Source organism: Dysidea avara, chromosome 2, assembly GCF_963678975.1.
Source record: "Dysidea avara chromosome 2, odDysAvar1.4, whole genome shotgun sequence".
NCBI classification, from domain to species: Eukaryota; Metazoa; Porifera; class Demospongiae; order Dictyoceratida; family Dysideidae; genus Dysidea; species Dysidea avara.
In genome coordinates this window covers 34,332,313-34,352,606 of record NC_089273.1, presented here as the reverse complement: position 1 = coordinate 34,352,606, position 20,294 = coordinate 34,332,313, and the positions used below count along the sequence as shown (strand labels likewise).

General features: G+C 38.2%; 2 protein-coding genes across 4 annotated transcripts in view; both read right to left on the bottom strand.

Annotated features, from left to right (window-relative positions):
• The window catches only part of LOC136247134 (uncharacterized), a 52,990-nt gene that overhangs the window by 10,018 nt on the left and 22,678 nt on the right, over positions 1 to 20,294 (bottom strand). For all 3 annotated transcript variants that reach the window (XR_010697102.1, XM_066038762.1, XM_066038763.1), the window contains 12 exons: positions 15,403 to 15,503; positions 15,175 to 15,333; positions 15,031 to 15,108; positions 14,929 to 14,970; positions 14,781 to 14,876; positions 4,616 to 4,673; positions 4,401 to 4,556; positions 3,523 to 3,602; positions 3,265 to 3,374; positions 3,010 to 3,114; positions 2,245 to 2,323; positions 2,075 to 2,189 (listed from right to left, as the gene is read on the bottom strand). Coding sequence is in view for 2 of the 3 variants with exons in the window: in XM_066038762.1 (XP_065894834.1) it covers positions 2,075 to 2,189; positions 2,245 to 2,323; positions 3,010 to 3,114; positions 3,265 to 3,374; positions 3,523 to 3,602; positions 4,401 to 4,556; positions 4,616 to 4,673; positions 14,781 to 14,876; positions 14,929 to 14,970; positions 15,031 to 15,108; positions 15,175 to 15,333; positions 15,403 to 15,503 (1,179 nt within the window). In the remaining variant the exon portion in view is untranslated. The remainder of the gene's footprint in view (positions 1 to 2,074; positions 2,190 to 2,244; positions 2,324 to 3,009; positions 3,115 to 3,264; positions 3,375 to 3,522; positions 3,603 to 4,400; positions 4,557 to 4,615; positions 4,674 to 14,780; positions 14,877 to 14,928; positions 14,971 to 15,030; positions 15,109 to 15,174; positions 15,334 to 15,402; positions 15,504 to 20,294) is intronic.
• On the bottom strand, positions 11,460 to 14,767 carry LOC136247135 (uncharacterized). Its single transcript, XM_066038764.1, has 4 exons — positions 12,683 to 14,767; positions 12,588 to 12,635; positions 11,875 to 12,530; positions 11,460 to 11,828 (listed from the first exon to the last, which is right to left on the bottom strand). Exons 1-3 carry the CDS (start codon positions 12,834 to 12,836, stop codon positions 12,358 to 12,360), a joined length of 375 nt encoding a protein of 124 aa, XP_065894836.1. The 5' UTR covers positions 12,837 to 14,767; the 3' UTR covers positions 11,460 to 11,828; positions 11,875 to 12,357.

Genomic DNA, 20,294 nt, shown 5'->3' with positions numbered 1-20,294 from the left:
ATTCAGAATCTGGCATTGATGTAAGATACACAAACCATTCATCGAGAGCTACATCTGCAACAAGGATGTTTTCAAGAGTTGTTCCTGAAAAAGTGATTGCCAAAAAAACTGGTCACCTCAGCTTGCAGTCTCTTAGATCGTATGAAAAAACACAATGCAGTATGGAAAAGGCTCTTGATAGTGTAATAGCAAATCCTGCTTTAGATAGCTTTTCAGGTGTAGAAAGATTAAATAAAACTCTTGGTGATACATAGTAAGGCTCCAGGTGAAAGCAGCTCCACAAAGTCTGCAACAGAAAGTACAAAGCCAAGTGAGTACATTTTCTCAGGAACTCTAAACAACTGCACTATTAACATTGCTCACAAGTGACAAGCTACAAGTGACAGCATAGGTGGCTCCAGGATTTTTGGCGACTGGTTTCTGATCGAAAGCACAGCTAGATTTTAGGTGAAGACCAAAAAAAAGAAAGGTTGATACCTAAGAATGGCTATTCTCCACTAAATAATATTTGTATCACTGCTAAAGCACATACAAATCTTTCATAGTTTGCTACACTACTTCTCTGAATACTGTGACTGCAATCATACGGTATCAGCCTTCACCGGCGTGGGTGATTAGTCGTACTGGCGTGAGCCCCGCAGGCTATTAGCCTGCACTAGAGCATGTGGGCAACTGTGCTTTATTGCACCACAAAGAGTGCTTTATTGAACGAATAAAGCACTCTCTGCAGTGCAATAAAGTACTCTTTGTGGTCGATAAAGCTGTTGGCCAGCTGAGAGTGTACTTTATGAAATTTAAAGTACACTATTTCCTTTGATCTCGCCCACGCAAAGATCTATAATGTACGAATAAAGCATTCTTTGCGGTGCAATAAAGCACTGTTTGCCCTAAAGTGTACTTTATGAAATTTAAAGTAAACCTTTTCCTTTGATCTCGCCAATGCAAAGTTCTATAATATAAGACTACTCATCACAAAAGGCTGAAACGTAGGCTGTACACTCCCCTTTTATAGAGATAACAGAGAATCAATGAAATAAAATTCAAGGAATGTGCAAAAACAACCAGTTTTCTCTCATCGAGTCAAAGATGACATATTGCTTGAGTATACAGTATATGTGGTACGGCATATACAGTGTTACATATGTATTCTCTGAACAACAAGTTTTGACTGAGATTGACTACTCTCCATGAACAGGTGTATCTGAAGTTGTATAGGTTTATTGATTTGAGTCTTGTTTCACTGTGTACCAAAGTGATTAATCCTCTCACCGCCACAACCACCATATGGCGGTTTTGATTATAAATGCCCATAGCATCACATTCTAAACATTCTGTAACTTCAGTCGAGCGTTTTAGTAGCCCCTGTGCTTATCCTGTAGTGGGCACACTCTTAAGTGAACAGGAACAGAGATAACCGGTCTCTTGTGCACTATTGCGTGGTTAGATGATGCAATTGCGTACTTTCGGAGCATCGATAACAAGCATTGTAGACGATTCTTCGACATGATAATGGCAGTACTAATAGTAAGGAGAGGGATTATATAGGTTGGAGTGGCGTATTGCTACTTTTGTACGCCTCGAAACAGTGACCTCGTGCTTATATGCACATGCGCACTTGCTCAAATGCTGGAAAACCAGACTTAGAGATAATCGCTTCAACTGTAAACTGGTTAGTGATGTTTTATAAACAATGCTAAGCAGTGAAATTTCACGTTTGGTTTGGCTTAGATCGATTTTCGTACTTTAAAGTTATATAATGGATTTGTGGCTGCTCTTGTGTAAACAACAACTTCATAATAGAATTCCTTGTTCTATAGCGAGTAAATTGATATATAGTTTTATAGGATTATATGGTATGGTGTGTAAGTTATAGCAGTTTAGAAACAGTAGATTGGAACCTCTACAAATTTGACGGTGAAGGTGTTAAAACATGCTTAATATTTTACGTGTGGCATGCACACTTTTACCCACTACACTTTCACACCAAAACACAATTTTGCTACTTTTTATTCAGCTGGTTTCATATGGATATTGGTAGGTTTTACACGAATATAAAGTAAGCATTAGTATTTACCATTATCCAGATATGCTACAGCCAAATCAACACATTCATCATTATTATGACAACCAGAATCACTGTACACATCCATGATAATCCCATTGATTGTACCATCATTATCAAACCCAGCCTGAGACCATGGCAAAATTATTATACCCAAAACTGATTTATGTGTTAAAACTTACTTGATAAGTAGCATAGTATGGGAATCTCTTACCGACCATTTTCATGTTAGAGTCAAGGTCCATGTGAAGTTTGACTGGCCTAATACATACACACATACATACATACATACAGACAGACAGACAGACAGACAGACACACACACACACATACATAGGATCAAGTGTTAAGTTAGTACAGCAGATTAATTGGGCAAATTCACTGTATTTAAGTACAGTAGTATACCACAGTAATATTATTTTGGTATGATGTATATAGGACTCAGGACAGGGCGTGTGTATACTGTATTTGCACATGCTGGTATCAACTTTCACTTGAGTACTAGGATAAGTACATGTACAGTGTTCCCTTGATTATTCGAAGACATGGTTATCTGAACAGTGGAATGACTGCTCTATTAGAGTATTTTGTCTCAGATGTATGCATGTTCCATTTTGAGTATTTGAATGGGCTTTGATTATTCAAACTTTTTGATTATCTGAACATGCCTTGGTCCAAAGGGATCATATAATCACAGGAGCACTGTACGCATGTAGCATACACACTAGAAACTGACCACAGACAAGTCAACTACTCTCCTTGTAATAGTGTCAGCAACAACAGTTAAGTTGAATGTATACATATGTATGTATGTAACAAGCACAAACACTATTAAAATATTTGTTTGTTTTGATAAAATTTGTATGTAAGTACATGATACAGGTTTGACAATAATATGGTTGGTCTACAAAAATGGCTGTGATTTTCTTAGTAAATATGTAAGCATACCGTCTTGTATGGTAAGCAGCAAGGGCACATCCTGCTGCAACCTGTTGACTGCGAGTCAGTTTTGCACCAAATCCTCCACCAATCCGTTTCACAGACACATTCACTCTATAAAAGAAAATTTGAATACATACAGTCGTATGCATGTATGTATGTATGTATACATATACGCATGTTGTATGTCCAGTAATATACACTGCAATCTCTTTTATAGATATTACAGATTATATACGTACGTACACATGTACAAGTACGTACTGGTTGTCTTGAATTCCTAGCACAGTAGCAACAGCAAACTGACACCCATTAACCCACTGAGTAGAACTGTAGACTGTATAGCTATCATCCTCTGGAATGCAAACACAAGCCTGCAAAAAAATAGTTGTATGTAATTTTTATGTAACAACTTTAAACAGGCTGTAGGACCAGGTGTCCTACAAACCTTCAGCACTTGTGCTGTGAAGTCTTAATATATAAAATAAATAAAATACATACATTATGCACGTAGTTACATACCTGCGTTTCCATGTGAAAGTGATACTGTGTTCCACATGATACGTTTCCAGTTATAGAATGAGCTGACTTTTGTATAGCATCTACAAAATTAATCATTAAGTAAAATCCATGATGGCTTACGTACATATCTACTATATTCAGAATACATACACAGTTAGGATATCAAATTTAGATTATTCAAACAACATGTTTCATTAGAGTACTTTGTCAACAGGTATGTTCTATCAGAGTAGCTAAACAGAACTCTGTATATACACCCCTGTGATGAATGGACTTCATTTATGCAACAACAACAACAACAAAAAAAAACTCTTTTATGAACACATTATGATTGAACTGGCATACAGGTATTTGGATAACAGAGGCCCTACATCCATACTTACGGACATGAATGTGCAGAAGCATAATATTTATGCTCAAATAGACAAACATAAAAAGGAATAAATGTACTTGTACGTACATAGTAATTGTGACCTCATTTGTGGAAGTACGTATATGTGACCGGATTTGACAAAACCAGGTTTCCACACACGTCCAGTTATAGGACAATAACTCAGTGTAGGAGTATACTATCACTTTCAAATTTTGACCTGCCATTAAGTAATACTATGGCATCATTGGATGACAATTATAGGTTGGTAACACACTGAGAAGTAAAGTTACAACTGGTTAAAGTCAAAGAATATTGGACGTGTGTGGAAGCCTGGTTTTGTCAAATCTGGTCACACATACGTATATTTTTCACATACTGTACGATACGAATACATGTGTACACATACATCATACAGTATATGTACGTACGTCTGTACGTATGTACAGTGTATATATGAACATACATACAGGTTTACTCACTGAGCATATATGTACATACAGCATACCTTTAGCATCTCCTGCCATAAGGATATTTCCTTCCCCAGGGTAGTCATAAACAGAGTTAGCTTCAAGTGCATCAGCAATGGTCAATATTGGTTTACCCTTAGATGAGTACTGGATCTTAACCAGTTTAGCTGCATGACTAGCATTAGCTTGAGTGTCTATAAGAGAACACATAGTGAAATGTATTGAATGCATACTTTTATATAAGAGTACGTACCTGCTACAATAATTCCAACTGCTTGTCCAGCATAGTCCACGCAGTTATCAGCAAACAGCTTAACACAAAACAGAGTAATTATATATACATGTATACTAGGGCTGAGCGATACTGCCATTTTAGTATCACGATCGATACTAAAGTCACTATTCACGATACTGAATAGTTCACGATACTTACAAATAAGTCAATCATAGCTGGTGCCACTTAGTGTATTGCTCAGCATTCCTGCAGGAAATCCTTATAGGTGATAGCAAACTAGCCACTATCATCCTTGTTTACAGTAACAGTTATTGTAACACATGCTTTGAGGTTGTTATGGTGTTCACACCTCTCTGCAGGGGAAACCACATGGGTGGACTTTATCATTTACAAGGATTCTTAGCCAAGCACTGCATAACAAATGGATTTTTAATGACAGTAATGTACAGGCATGGTATCACGATAGTTAATAACAAAACATCGCGATATCGATACTTTCAAAATATCGCAATATATCGCTAAAACGGTAGTATCGCTCAGCCCTGATGTATACTGTGCATATGTAATTTAGTACATGATACTTTGTGTGGGAAGATCAAAGTGCCAACGAGTACGTGCTTTATTATGTAGCAAGGTTATGATTTTTAAATTATACAGTAGATACAGTACTGTAACAGCTATTGCTTTGAAAAGCATTTACTAGATAAACAGCTAAGTGAGCTACACTTTAAAATTAACCAAACTAACCCTATTTGCTGGCTCTGCATATGAATATAAAAATGCTATATGGATATTTACTAGTGGTCTGATGGCTAAGAACAGAAGCAGTTTGAGTACTCAAAATGATTAGAAGACAACTCATATAGCACCGTTTACCACTTAAAACACTGCCCAAGCTTGTGTGTAAGCAAATACAGCACTTGGTGGGTGAGGAGGAAGGATATTGAGACCAATACAGCACTTGGCTTCGCCTCGTAATTTGTTAGCTTCTCCACATGCCCCCATCATGCTCAATTATTCATACACATGTGTAGCAGTGCTTTATGTATTACATGCATAGGCAGCTCCATGATTTATGACGACTGGTTTCTGATCAAAAGCATAGCTAGTTTTTTGGTGAAGACCAAAAAATAAAAAAATAATATATACTTAATATATACTAGCATTGGTACCTGCCCTACATGCAGTACCACATCTACAATAAATTTTAAAATGGGAACCAAGCTATCAACATGCAGTGCTAATTTCATAATGTATAGCATATGCATAAATTATTTTGTTGCATTTAAAGTAGATATATTCTAGTGAACTGAAATGATGCATGTGAATGTACACATCATTAAACAGGCAATTGTACATGTGTGTAATTGGGGCGAGCCTGAGCGAGCCCCACACTAGGGAGTCAGCGGTGTAATGGACATGTTTACAATATATTATGATATAAAGTGGATACCTTACACGTGCTTGCAGACCATTCTCCTTATATGGTGTGCGTAGTCCATAAAGTGTGTGTAATCGTCCATTCCACGGAGGACTTAAGGCGTAGATTACCACTTACCCATATTTGGTATGTGTAATGGTTCATATCACGAGAGTTATTACTGTAGATTACTGTTATGCCATGTGAGTGAGTCATGTGTAACTGCTGAATGGATATGGAGGAGCGTCTTCAACGTACTGTAAGAGGGAGCAGTACAGGCTCAGAAGGGGTACAGAAACTCCTGAAGAGGCAGAAAGGAGAAGGCATAGAAACTGTGAATATATGCGGCGGCGAAAAGCTGCAATGACATGAAAAGAGGTGGTTAAAGTAGAATACTCTCAGATCAAAGACTTGACCTTATCAACATCTATCATACCATCAATGAAGGCTTTGCAGATATGTACATAGCGATTTTGCACAGGCTATATTAATTCTTAGACACTCTCCTCCATAAAATATTATGAACTCTTTGCAGTTCCAGAATTCCTTACATTGTTTCTGCCATCAATACTTCAAAAATATACACTCAGGCTCGCCCCATGATGCTGTTAGCATATGTCTAGTAATAATTTATTGCACATACAGGTGCAAACTATGTGGTACTAAGTATAGTACCTGTCCTGGCTATCAATAACTTATAGTGATAAAAACATGCACTATGTACCCTCTAATCATGGGTTGATTATGTTATACTTTGAACTTTTGACTGCCCAAATCCTCCACTATGTGTATTCGTGGCTCCAGATCACCATGCATTTCCTGCTCCAGCTGATCTCATACTTGCCAAGTCCAGGGTGTTCACTTACTCCCTCTAGAAGGCTTTCTTCACTCTATTCTTTGCTCTGTATAAGTTCCAGCTCTGTAGGCGTATGTATGTATAGGCAAAACCCTTTTTATAGAACATCTTAGCATAGAGTTACAGTGCGGTGATTGGGCATGCCATTAGGACTGGTTCTTCTTCTTCTCTTTAAATTATAAACAAGTTGATGTTGTGCTACTTCTAAAAATCAAACGCCATGCAGCTAGCTAACTCATCTGGAATTAACTATAGACAGTGTATGCTACTATGAATTAGCCAACTATGTATTACTACTTTACAATAGGGTAGTTTTGGGTTGTGCAATAATATTATTAGCTAATTCTCATATTTCGTAATTCATGAAATATTCGTAAGTCGTTCAATTACGTTGCTATGCACTGCCAAGGAAACGTTTGTTATAAACAGACCGCTTTTACCAACATATTACGCACAGAACTATCTTCTAAACTGTTTTATAGTGTGACTAACGTGTTTTTTTTTTCTCCCACAAATTCTCTCGACAAAGCCTCAAAGCTGCTCTTCATTTTCGTTCGCGTACGTAACGGATACCCCCTTTCAATTCGAAGCTATAGGCTATTCCTGGTAGTGTACGAGGCCTGCACCGTTGTTTTTCAGTTGCTAAATGTCTGAAAACCTCAAGGGGAAGGTATTCTGAGGAAAGTCACCACACCCGTATTTCAGTCCGCCGAAAAGAAACCACCTCAGAGCAAAGTTCACCTGTGCAGAAGTTTACTAGACTTCATTTCACTTTTACTTCTTACGTAAAAGCTGCTTTTACCGTTATTAAACGATTTTGCTCACGTGGGTGCGTACGGACAAGCATAGATAGGTAGATAGGTACACACACACACTTTTACGAAAACAATGTCAGTAAACCAGGCGCGCACCCACAGCCGGCCAAAGGCCGGCTGTGGGCGCACGCCTGGTTTAAAAAAATTAAGTTGCATGTATGATAAGGATTTAATGGTTATATATTCAAAATGGAGCTGTATTAATTGACATGGTATAATTATTATCCTACATCACATTTCTATAATCTGCTTCACTTGTGTTCCATGTACTGATACTATAGCCATGTCCCATTCCTGTTAATTCAACATCCTTATTGCTAGTACACACTTTAACACTTGGTGTTTGAAGCTGTTATATAAGTGCACTGTGACATTAAAGGAAACTCAACCTTATCCTATACATGTATGACTATATTGCTGTAGTCAGTAGCTATGCTTTTTAACACAAGACTTTGTATTGAAAAGTTTGGCAGCTATTTGTACCATCCAAAATAAATTAATATTGTATGTACGTGCAATGGACACAGCTATTATCTACAGTGACATAAAGCTTACAAACACTGAAAACTGAAAAAGGTACAGTCATGCAAAATAAGATGGAAAGATGACATGAAATCTATACAGTGACAGAAGACAAAACCAGTTGTACAGAGTTGAAAATTATTGCAAGTACATACCAAAACACTAAAATGTGGTGGTACTTGCCCCATGTTACACATCCAAGTAGGGTGATAGAATGTTACCTGTGCATGTCCAGTTTTAATGCCCATAATATAGTTACATTATTTTAGTACACTACAGCACTGAACCATGTAAGCTGCAGCTTTTGCACTAAAGGAATACTTAACACTTCCCTACACCCTACAACTAATAATGTCATCATCATTCAGCCGTATGCTACCATAAAAGCACTTAGTGAAAATGTTGGTATTTAGCTATAGTTACACATGTAACATGAAAAAGTACACAAAACAGTGTTGCTTCAGAATAGAAGGAAAAGAAGGTGCATCAAAAAGTATAAATTAAAAAGTTGTAGCGAAGAGCAAGAGAAGGAGTAGCAAAACAGATTGCCAAGGCAAAAAAAAAAGTTCCTCCATCTGGGACTTGAACTCCTACCTGACAGTTATGAAGCATACGCCCTACCCAATTAACCAAACAACATGAGCAGTTATAGAATGAGTAAAACCTGGCTATAAAGGCTAAGTTTAATGGCTTAGGTGTTTACTTATGATTCACTATGCGGTTTGCTGTAGACAGCAAACGGCAGCAGTTAGAAATGCCTTTTAACAAAATTAGTAAAGCTAGATGATGAGCACTTCGTGAAGCAAACAAACCGCTTCGATACGTGCAGTGGTTAGCAAGATAGCTGAGTGACCCAAATGGAATGTAGATAATTGTATTTTCAGCTTTATATATCACCAAAAGTAGATAATGGAGAGGAGAGTGTCTAACTGTGCTATAGTCTAGTGAATATGAACCCATCAAGTTCTATGGCAAAGGAGCCGACTTGGTGTTGAAGAAATGACATCAATATGCTAGAGTGGTGATAAATTGACGTCAGATGACTCCTGGTATATCTACGCACGCCCCGAGACAAGGCTGTAAACAAAGAAAATGGCGACGAAAGGTACCGGTGAGAGGTGTTCCACCAGGATTAAGCAGTCTAAACAGAGTTTACTCGAAGAGCGAGGAGAAACAAGGCCTCTTTCAACGACAAAAAGAACAAAGAAGAAATTGTTGGTAGCAAATACGGAAGCTAGTACCAGTGATACACGGGTTCACAGTTCTCGTAGTTAAAACGCAACAGCTGGAGAATCTGGAAAGAGAAACAAGACGTCGGATCAGCCACCTGTGAAGCGAAAATTTAAACTATTGAATGCCAAAGAGCGAGAATCGATGCTAAAGTTTTTGGATTCAGACTTGCATGACACAGTTCTCGCAGAAGTTGTGAAGGACGATTTGAAGCAGCAATCACTGGCTGACAACTTGAAGAATTTGATTGAAGTACTCTGTGATGATCACGAGTGCTTATTAACTAAACCGATTACTTGCCATCGTAAATGCTTTGCTCAGTTGTACATTGATTGCAAAAAGATGGCAGATCCAATGCTGAATTTTCAAATATGTTGGCATAATCAATGCAGTGCCTTTCTCCTGAGTGATGACCATAATATAGCAGTGCTCAATTTAAAGGAGTTACTTGGATGTGATATCAGCGGTACCAGGGGTGCTTGGTTGCATTTTTGTTCAGCTAACGGTGCAGCAGTCCCAGAGAGCAACCCTGTGATGATGACGATAACAGCAACTATTTACAGAGTGTTATTAGATTGTGTTTTGAACTTCCAAGAATCTCTAACTACTCCTAATGGATCTGTAGCTGTCAGTGAATATACAGATGGCAATGACGTTTATTATCGCTTTAGTGGATCTGCAATTTGTGACATGCTAAAGTTGCATTATAAACAAATCAGAAGCTGTTCTGACGAGCAGAGGGATCATATATCTCATGAAATAGTTATCTCACAAGCCATAAAGACAGATGATAAATCAATAATTCCGGAATATTTGAAATACCGAGATCAGGGCTACATGTATTTTCCTTTATCCCATTCTTAAAGACAGTCGACAATACTGTAAAGGCGGTAGTGAATTCTAATGGGTTTGAGGAAAACGGCTCTGAATTGATTAAAGTATGCGTGTGCTGTGTTATTTTACATAGTCACTGTATGCTACTGTATGTATTTTTTCTCTATAGGTTGCTCACAAGAAGCTTGAAACATGCTCGGATATTCAAGAGATGTTTAAAACTGCATTGGCACAGCGATTACCAAATTACAACACAATTTCTGAAAAAGCAGTAATCAGTGTTTTTGGCGTTTTGGTCAGAAAACTACGCAACACGAGAATTCAAGAATTGATTTCATCAACAAAGCAACAACTAGCAGCTAAAAAGGGATTGGCTTCTACAGTTGATGTTAATCTGCGTACAACATTATTAGTTCATCACACAAAATTAGAAACTAAGCTAACTACATGAATTCACACACACACACATTTAAAAATACAATCCACATAAATAATCAATTTTTTTTTGCTGCTATTTGCTTTGTTGTACACTTTCTTTTCAAGTCCTGATTCAGCAACAGAAACAGTCTGATCACGATAACCTGCACCACTGTGATGTTCAGAAACTGTCTGCTTCATCAAATGAGCACCTCTTGCAGTGGTGTAATTCACGGAATCAGTTTTCCTCCAGCAATATGTTTATACTGGCTGAATAGGCTCTCCACTGCAGAGCCAGATATTCGGAGAGGCGACACAAAGTATGTAGGGTACACAGATAAAAACCATTCACAGAAGGCCTTAAAGCTATACACATCTATACGCAGTAGATCCCAAGCTACAGAAACAAATTTATAATTCAGTTTTTCAGAAAAGACCTTGCGCACTTTGCCAGGATAAAAACAATTTTTGAGTCACATTGGTGTGCTGGAAACTGGGATCTGTAAAATCATAATAAAACTCAAAATGACACAACATAGCTAGCTAGCACTTACCCTTTTCTAAAATAGAAGTGAGCCAGCTTGAAAAATAAGAGTATCCTTGTTGTATGTTCTTCAAAACTTTAGAATCCATGTTGCGGATACGGTCATGACTCAAAAAGCCTTGTTCAAACAGCTTACTACAGGCCTCCAAATAAGCTAAAGTTTCAGATGTTGTAGCAGCATCTTCGGGGGGGGGGGGGGGTGGGGTTTGATGGATGTAAGTTTATAGTTCCGTTAAAACTTGCTCTTGCTATAGTACATAAGGTAAGCAAATAATATAATTAATTATTGATACTGTATTTCACTTGGGAAAGTTAAACCCCAGTGGAATGATTTATAATAGTTTGTTAACATGCCACAGACAAACGTGCATGATCTTGGCAGGATGAACATTCAGCTTTGTCCAAGCATCGTGTAGACAATGTGCCTCTTTCAACCTTGGCACCATTCTGGTACACCCTTGGTCTACCCTAGCTAGCTCTCGCTTGTACAGGTCAGTGATTGTTTGCCATCCAAATGAGACCCCATCACCTCGTCTAAATTCTTTTGTACAACTTTCTTTTGATGAAAACAATGCGTTGATCATATTCTTTAACTACAATGAAAAACGAATACATCAAGCCCAACACTACTGTACATACCTGGTGTGATGGACAAATGAGCCAAAATAGCTTCTGTGGGGGATTGAATGGGTTGATCATCCATGGTTCAACCATGTACTTATCATCCAGTTATTCATTAATCGAATAAGCCCCATGAAAGCCATGGCATGCCTTGATAAAAGCTTATGAAATTGAAATAATCTGATAGTTTCGAAAACACAAGACATCACAAATTTTGCATCAACTGTTGATGATGAAGTGAAGTATGGCCCAACAATGTCGTACTCACTGGTCAAGTCCGCCAAAGAAATTACAAGACATATGACGTTTGCTTTGAATCATCCGAATCCTTCAGTAGCTTGTAAATATCATTCAGTGATGCCTGATCTTTTGATGTCATCGCAAGTCCCATCAATGCATTACTTCGGGAATTATATAACAATTGGCACGCAACCTTCACTTCGTCAAAATTAAGGCTCCGTTGGCTTTCGCTTCTTGCTTTCCACACTTGACACAATGCTCTTAAAAAGCCACGTAATGGGTCACCAGATTCATGATACAGTCACTTCTTGCACCATGGTCACGCATGAATGCTTCTGTGTATGCTTTCAATGTTGACTGACAGGGTAGCTGGAGAATTTTAAAACTTTTCTGCGTTTCATATACAGCTGGGCTTCTCAGGTACACAGCCAAAGCTGCAAAGTAGCATGTTTCGAATTTAAAGGGAAAACATATGATCTACATGTACTTACCCATTCGAATTGTGACTAAACTCCATCGATTTCCTCTGCTACCAGTTGCTACAAGAAAATATTGAAAATGTTAAATAAGAATCAACAGACCTTACCATTGGCAGCCTGATCGTTAGCAAACTGTTGAGTTTGACGTTTCTTGTCCGTAAACCAAATCTCCTTCATCAACTCTCCAACGCCATGCTCATTTCCTTCCTTAATTAACTTCTCTAAATCATCATTTCCAGCTTTCTCAACAATAGTACACATCTCTGCGTGCTGTTCTTTGTTTAATGTTACCTCACTTTCTTTATACTTGGCCAATTTGTGAGCAGATAAATTTCGTGTGTACTGAGCATTTTGTCACCTTTTCAACTGGCTGGCTGGGGACATGTAAGATAGCCTAGCTTTAGATGACGCACTTTGTCACTTCACTTTTCTTGAGGGACTTTCAGAGATTGTCCTTCTTTTCTGACACTCCAAGTCCAACACTAAGCGCTTGCAGTATTTACATCTGACTTCTGCAGAGTCCTTCTCACTAGCTCTTGCATTGAGAGCCAATTTAAACCAGAGCAAGCAGTTCATTGAGTCAACCCTGGAAAAAGGAAATTCCGTCTTGTGGACACTTCTAATATGAAACCGGATGGCTGCATAGTATTCTGTTTCATACTGCTCAGGGTTTATTCCTGGACAGAATTTAAACTCTGATTTGGCTGAAATTTTTAAGCACACAGTGATTAAATCTTCACTACTGACGAGAATGCCAGACTCCCACTTCTTCATCATGACATAAGCAGTATAGAAGTTGTACTGCACAGTCACTTGCGCACGAGAAATCATGCCAAATGGAGGATGACTATGCAATTGTCGCTGGCTTATTTGTAGGAGTGGTTGCTCACCTCTGGTTGCCATTGCAAAAATCAAATCAGGAAAAGCATCCCCTACATCATTGACCATTGATTGAAGGATGCTCTCTTGCTGAATGAATGTCAGGTCCGAACTACTTTCACTAGCACCACTCACCGAACAGAAATGTTCCTCACAGCTCACTACAGGGTTTGTGTGTGCTTCATCCTCACTGGAAAAATCGGTTCCTTCGCCAGCAACATCACGAAGAACCTCACTGTCTGTGGCAGTAGCATTCACTAGCTCAGTCTCACTTCTGTGTCTATCCGGTTCAGTGGTTGTAGTCCCGACGTCGAAAGAAAACAACTTTTCTTGGGGAGCTCCTGCTAAAATGTTATCATCATTGTCAGAAAGAACGTCGCTTTCAATATCATCAAATAAAAACCTCCGTCTCTTTCTGTTTCCTGAGTCGCCATTTTGCGATAAGATTGACTGCTACAATCGAATAGTCTAGTCTAACATGCGGCTGTTTCTGAGACTCTCTGCAGGCGTTGATTAGTGCATCGTCGACACTTGGTTAGTGAGCGTAAATATCATGAAATGTATGAGTCACTTTACGGGCTCATATTCACTAGACTATAGCGCAGTTAGACACTCTCCTCTCCATTATCTACTCTTGATATCACTGATGAAGTACAAAAAATCTTATTTATAGCTACAAACGTCGCTACACTGCTGCTCTGAATACTGAGACTGCTATATTAGAGTGATTGACTGAACCATTAGAGTATCTCAATCTGAACACGACTGGTTCCGGAAACCTCATAAACTCCTATGGAGCTTCCTCCGACATGTAGTACATATATACATACGTACGTAGTTACAATACTATCATGAGGAAATGTTTCGCCAATTGAAAAAATACGCCTAAATTAAGCCTTAGGCTAACATAACTATATTAGGAAAATCCTGAGTTACCACTGGAACTATGGAAGAAAAAAACATTTCTGAGTCAAACAAGATATACTACATAAATGTTCAGAGGTAACATATTGAGGTCAATTAAACTTAATATTAGGAAAAACTGAAACCTGAAAACCCAAAATTTGAATAAAGGTGTTGTTCAAAGTTACTGTACATAGCATATATACAAAATAAAAGACAGTTAATGCTGCAGATGTACAGTGTCTTTGATGTGTACCCATGTTCCTATTTTGAGTTACAAGTACAAAAAGCCATACTTATGTATGAAATATGATCAAGTGACTCATGTTTGTACATTATTTACGTATGCAACAGAGTACACTGTATTCATATATGTACGTATGTGTGGATATCTATGCATATTGACGCAAACATAATTCTTACTGGTTCAGCATCAAATAAGGACAAAGGAGGTTCAATATACACATTCTTTCCTGGAATATCTTTGGCTGACAAGAATTTTGCCACTCCAGGTAATTTCTAAGTAAACATCCATACTAGGCAGTACACTGGTAGAACTACCAAAACACACCAAAGCCTCTGCTGCATCAATACTCTCAATTGTAGCATTAGCCTGTACAGTCAACGTACTTCATCATAAACTTCACAATGTACACATATATTATGCACACACCTCTGTTGCCAATACGAAAGCAGCAGCTAGTTGATCAGTTCGCACAATATCACTAGAATACTGTGCCTCTCCTGATGCCTGAAAGACAAAGCATGCCACACCATACTATACACTACTAATGCAGTATGCATGTACACAACACACTTGCAATTTAGCAGTTAGCTTTGTCAATGGTTCCGTCACGGGATACTCCGACTTGACAGTGTCATAAGACTGGCAGGACTGACTAACTGGCCTTACATATGGAACAGCGGCCGATCTCACTCTATCACTAATATGAGCTGGAATACTAGCCAGATAAAACTACAAGTACAACAAGAAACAGTATGAATGCTCAATTAAAGTATGTATATGTGTAGTGTAAGTACGTACCTTGTAAAACAAACTGTAGGCAAGTGAGAGCCGATATGCCTCACTGCTTTCAGGTGGAACCTTTGTAGCTACTAACTCCTCTTGAAGTATTTTTAAGGCTCCTAAAAAATGATATACTGTAAATTGAAAATGTACAACCACCAGTCAATCCAAGGAGACTTAGTTGTTCATTACAAGTCCACAGAAAAATTTGGAATTTTCAGGGACCATAGCACATCGATAAAAAGTACTGAAACAAGCTGGAGTAGTGCATGATATTAAATCACAGTAGAATAATAAGAAGTGTTAATCTCTACTGTGCATTTCCATCATGGTGTCTTGAGCATAGTAGGGATACAACACTACCTATTGTGATTTAATATTGTGCACTATTCTAACTTGTTTCAGAACTTTTTATCAATGTGCTATGGTCCCTATTCTAGTCGAAAATTCCAAATTTTTCTGTGTACTAGTTCATTAACATTTTTTGCAAATAATTATTATGACTGGTGAACCCACGCATACTGCATCTGAAATGGCGCTGCGCGCCCCAGCTACGTATATAAATTATTGTCTGAAAAGTGAAGTATCCTTTACGCTTCATTTTCAGCTATGTTCAACCTGTTACACAGCATTCCGGATCAAGAACTGTTCGAAATACACCTCTGCAAACCATGCATACCGAAAGAAATGGTGCTGCGTGCCCAGTTATATCAATTATCATCTGAAAAGTGAAGTGTCCATTACGCTTCGTGGTCAGCTTTGTTCAGCCTGTTACAGAGCAGTACGAATCAAGAACTGTTTAAAACTGCTTGAAAAGCACCTCTGCAATCAAAATAGCCACTATGAAAAATACAGATGATTTCCGTTACAAAGGAAGCCATCAAGTGCTACCACTGTAACTGACACTTTTCGCTGTCAGCAAAGACGAATGAGACACAAAGGAGGACACTGGTAAGTCCATGAAGAATGCATTGTATGTACTGTGGTATGCCAAAAGGCACCTCTCGGGCCAAAGCGACATTGAACAGTGCCCGTAGCCTTAGCCGTTATCGAGTTACGTTTGTCTGAAGGCATCAGTTACTCAGTCAGTTACTCAGTCAGTAGAAAATTCTGTTAAATATTTTTTAAATTAAATTCCGTAGCAACTTGTTGTTGAGAAAGCATTTCGGGTTGATCTGAAAGCTTGTTTGGGCTTAGTTTTGCCTAACGAATACTACCTCATCATCGTCAGGGAAAATTGAGGCTGGTTTTCTTGCGTAATGTTATTTCGTGGGCTACGCCTACTCCTTTGTGGTCCCTACTATACAGTACGATAGTACTGTATGATTCACTCATAACACTCTACAAGCTGGTGGGAAAACAGAGTAACACCTGTACGTTTAAATGTGAGAATTTTCTTTGCATCACACAAGAGGATTTCTGGAAAAGCGTATATTTTACTATCTTGAGATGTATGCAAAGAAATAAGCTCCTTATTAGTGATGCACCGATACCGATGCTAGTATTAGTGTCAGCCCTATTTTGGCGGTATCGGACTTATATCGATAAAGCTATCAATGCCCGATACCAATCGATACTTTAAATGACGTCATTTAATTACCTATCAAGATGGCGGCGTACATAGCGCATTGAACTGAGTTGAGCAAAAGCTGATATAAGCCATGAATTCCTTAACAGAAGCCAAACACTAACATTATTAATACAGTAGAAACTGAGTAAGCCATGAAATAAGATTCATTGAAGCCATAAACTATTATCTTTGCATAATTGATAGCCACAAAACCAGCAAACTGCAGTTGTTAAGATTAGCAAATGAGTTTAATAAGCTTAATGACTAACAGTTTCTTGTGAGAAATGCCTGTGGGGCAAAGTATCGGGATCAGATCGGTATCAGCCATTTCTGGCCTCAAATGTATCGGTATCGGATCGGTAGTGAAAAAGTGGTATCAGTGCATCACTACTCATTATAAAAACCAGGAGACTGTTTATTACTTTCATACTTATGGCAAACGAAGTCTATATTATCGTGGCACAACTATATGGAACAGCCTGCCTACCTCAATCACCAAGATGAACTCATTTAATAGCTTTAAGCTAGCTTATTTAAGTCATATTTAGTTAATTGTGTGTATATATGTATCTATATTGTTTTGTATGCTTGTTCAGGGCACAGCTGAAAAACAGCTTTTGCTGATGCTGTCTCCCTGTTTAAATAACATTTAAAATTTTTTTTTTCAATATAGAGGAGTTTCATCGCGCGATCAAAATGATGCCATTTACCGGAAAACGCCATTTTGGTGCACAAGAAGCAGTATGGTCATATTATGTGTGGTAATCGGTTGTTCGAACCAGAGTTCTAAGCGTTCTACAAAAGGACATACCTTGGAGTCAGTCAGCAAAGTTTCTTTTTATCATTTCCTGGCAGTGACATATCTTTACGGGAAGAAAGATTTCGAACTTTGAAAGAAGCGTTTAGCTGGATATTTAGCAGCTATCCGGCTCCAGAGAATACATAAACCCTACTTCATTAGAACAGCGTGACTACTGAGTGTGTTCAAGGCATTTCGTGTCTGGGAAACCAGCTGGTCTCTGACATCAACAATCCAGATTGGCTACCGACCAGAAACATGGGTCACTCAAAACAGACAAGGGCCAGTGACCAAGAAAGTGGAGCAAATGTTAAGAGATATGAAAGGGCTGTTGAGAGAGAGAGGAAAAGGAACATGTTCGAGGAAATGGTGAACGAATTACCTGGAATGGTCTCTGAGCTTGTTAATGAAATTGTTACAGAAGAGGCCGGATTGATTGCATCTCAACAGATAGATATTGGTATGCAATACATTAACATTGGGGCTGGTTGTAGAGAAAGCAGTGATCATGAGTGTCAATGTGGTTGTGCAAGCAGGATCAAAGACTTGGAGAAAGAACTAGCTCATTGCAAACTTACTATAGAAAATCTTACCAAGAAGTTGATGATCATCCAGATCCATTCAGTGAAAAAAGCTTTGTTAGTAGTGATGAATATACAAAGTTTTATACTGAGCTACCGAACTTTAAATTGGTGAAGGCTGTATTAGATCACATATCGAAAGGTTTACTACCTGAAGGAGTCACTAAGCTTAGTTACTTTCAAGAGTTTATGTGCCTGATGGTTAATTAAGAACAAATGTGCAAAATGAAGATCTTGCCTATCATTACCTCTATCATACATAATAGAGACACACTATGGTATATAGCTACCTCATACAGTTGAAACAACAGGCCACACTTACTTGAGCAGTAATGAGGTATTTTCCACAAACTTTTTGGGTGCACACATCCTTTACCCATCCACACATAAACTGGTTATATACGTACTTCAAGCCCTTTACGAGCCCTATATTGTTTAGATGTTATGTAGCTTATCTGTAGGACCAAGTATGAAACTAAATCAGAAGAATCAACTTCAGGAAAGTAGTCAACAATGTCACCAACGCTTCCTGGCAGAAAAGGATCCTTCCTACCGATAATCACTAGCTTTTCTTCGTAGCGAGCCTTAGTATCACTGCGTAGCTTTCTCAGCGTAAGGAGACAACTGCTGCATTGGCCACTAAACAAACTTCACGTGTCAAACCAACAATCGAATGCCCACAAGTGGTGCACCAAAATGGCATCTTCCGGTAAATTGCGCCATTTTGATCACGCAATGAAACTCCTCTATAGCCAGAGGAAACCATCGTGATGCAATACTAACCCCTGTAACCATACGTACGTACATTTAATACATGCTTCATCCATCCCTGCAGAACTAAATTGTTTACTTATGAGGGAGGGTATGACAGATATAGTAAATGGTCCATACAGTACAGTGGGAATATCACCCCCTAAAACGGACCTCAAACAAAAAAGAAATGGACACACAGAAGGAAAAAAGTTACGTATTCATACTGAATCCTAATTAAGTGTAAAAAAGCAAGCCTATATAGCTCTTAAGAATGATGCTTCAATTCAGTCAGTAGAACATTTCAATCAACAAAAATTTTAAATTTATTAGTGCTGCCACAATACATCAATAGTATCAATATAACAGGATGGTGATATAGCCAATCAGTTATGAGATGACACCTGTTAACATCAAGTCTTTCATTTCTAATGGCTCACAAAACTACCACACTTTCCATAGTATATCTTACAGACTACTTATATCATTTTAATTTTCAGAAACCAAAACCCACAATCAACAATAACAAGTAGTCATATAAATATCAGTGACCATTATGATCATTTTCATGCGAATTAAGCGCCTGTAGATTATTTTCTTTTTTTGGAGAAGGCCATACAATACATTGGAGGCCTTTGTTAAGACCTAATCCATTAACCATCAGGCTTCCTGGAGTGATAACTTTAAAGTGCCCACCAAAACATGCTATATCAGACAAACTACAGGTTTGAATATATAAAACCAAGAGTTCATAACATATTAAAAGAGAGGAGGGTGTACTACTTTAGTATAACCTGTATAAACATGTATCTCAAAGTAATACAGTAAAACTTTGATTACTTTAGGATATCATGTCAACACATGAAGAGTTAAGGAGTGTTGACAATGACATCAGTGGACTGCTTATTGAAGCCATAACTACAACAGTCATTGAAACTTAATGCTGAGTATATCCCTGACCAACTAGCACATTGAAAGTGACTATAGGTATTGCATCATAACTTGAGATTCGTGTTTGTACAGGCTATACTGCTGTAGGACACTCTACTCTCTTATTATATTAAGAACTCTTGATAAAACCTGTACATAAATTTGTTCACTATGGAATAAGGAACACTGCTGGAATGTTGTCGTTTACACAGCATTAACCACAAAGTTGTTATTCAGCAATGAACACAAACAATGGTAAAAAGGCATGGTAAGTGTAACA

What these genes read in the sequence shown, in the direction of transcription:
- LOC136247135 (XM_066038764.1), bottom strand. Translation starts at nt 12,836, where the DNA reads ATGTGTACTATTGTTGAGAAAGCTGGAAATGATGATTTAGAGAAGTTA. An exon ending in TAACGATCAGGCTGCCAATG is followed by an intron (nt 12,636 to 12,682) that starts GTAAGGTCTGTT and finishes ATTTTCTTGTAG; the next exon opens with CAACTGGTAGCAGAGGAAAT. An exon ending in TTTAGTCACAATTCGAATGG is followed by an intron (nt 12,531 to 12,587) that starts GTAAGTACATGT and finishes GCTACTTTGCAG; the next exon opens with CTTTGGCTGTGTACCTGAGA.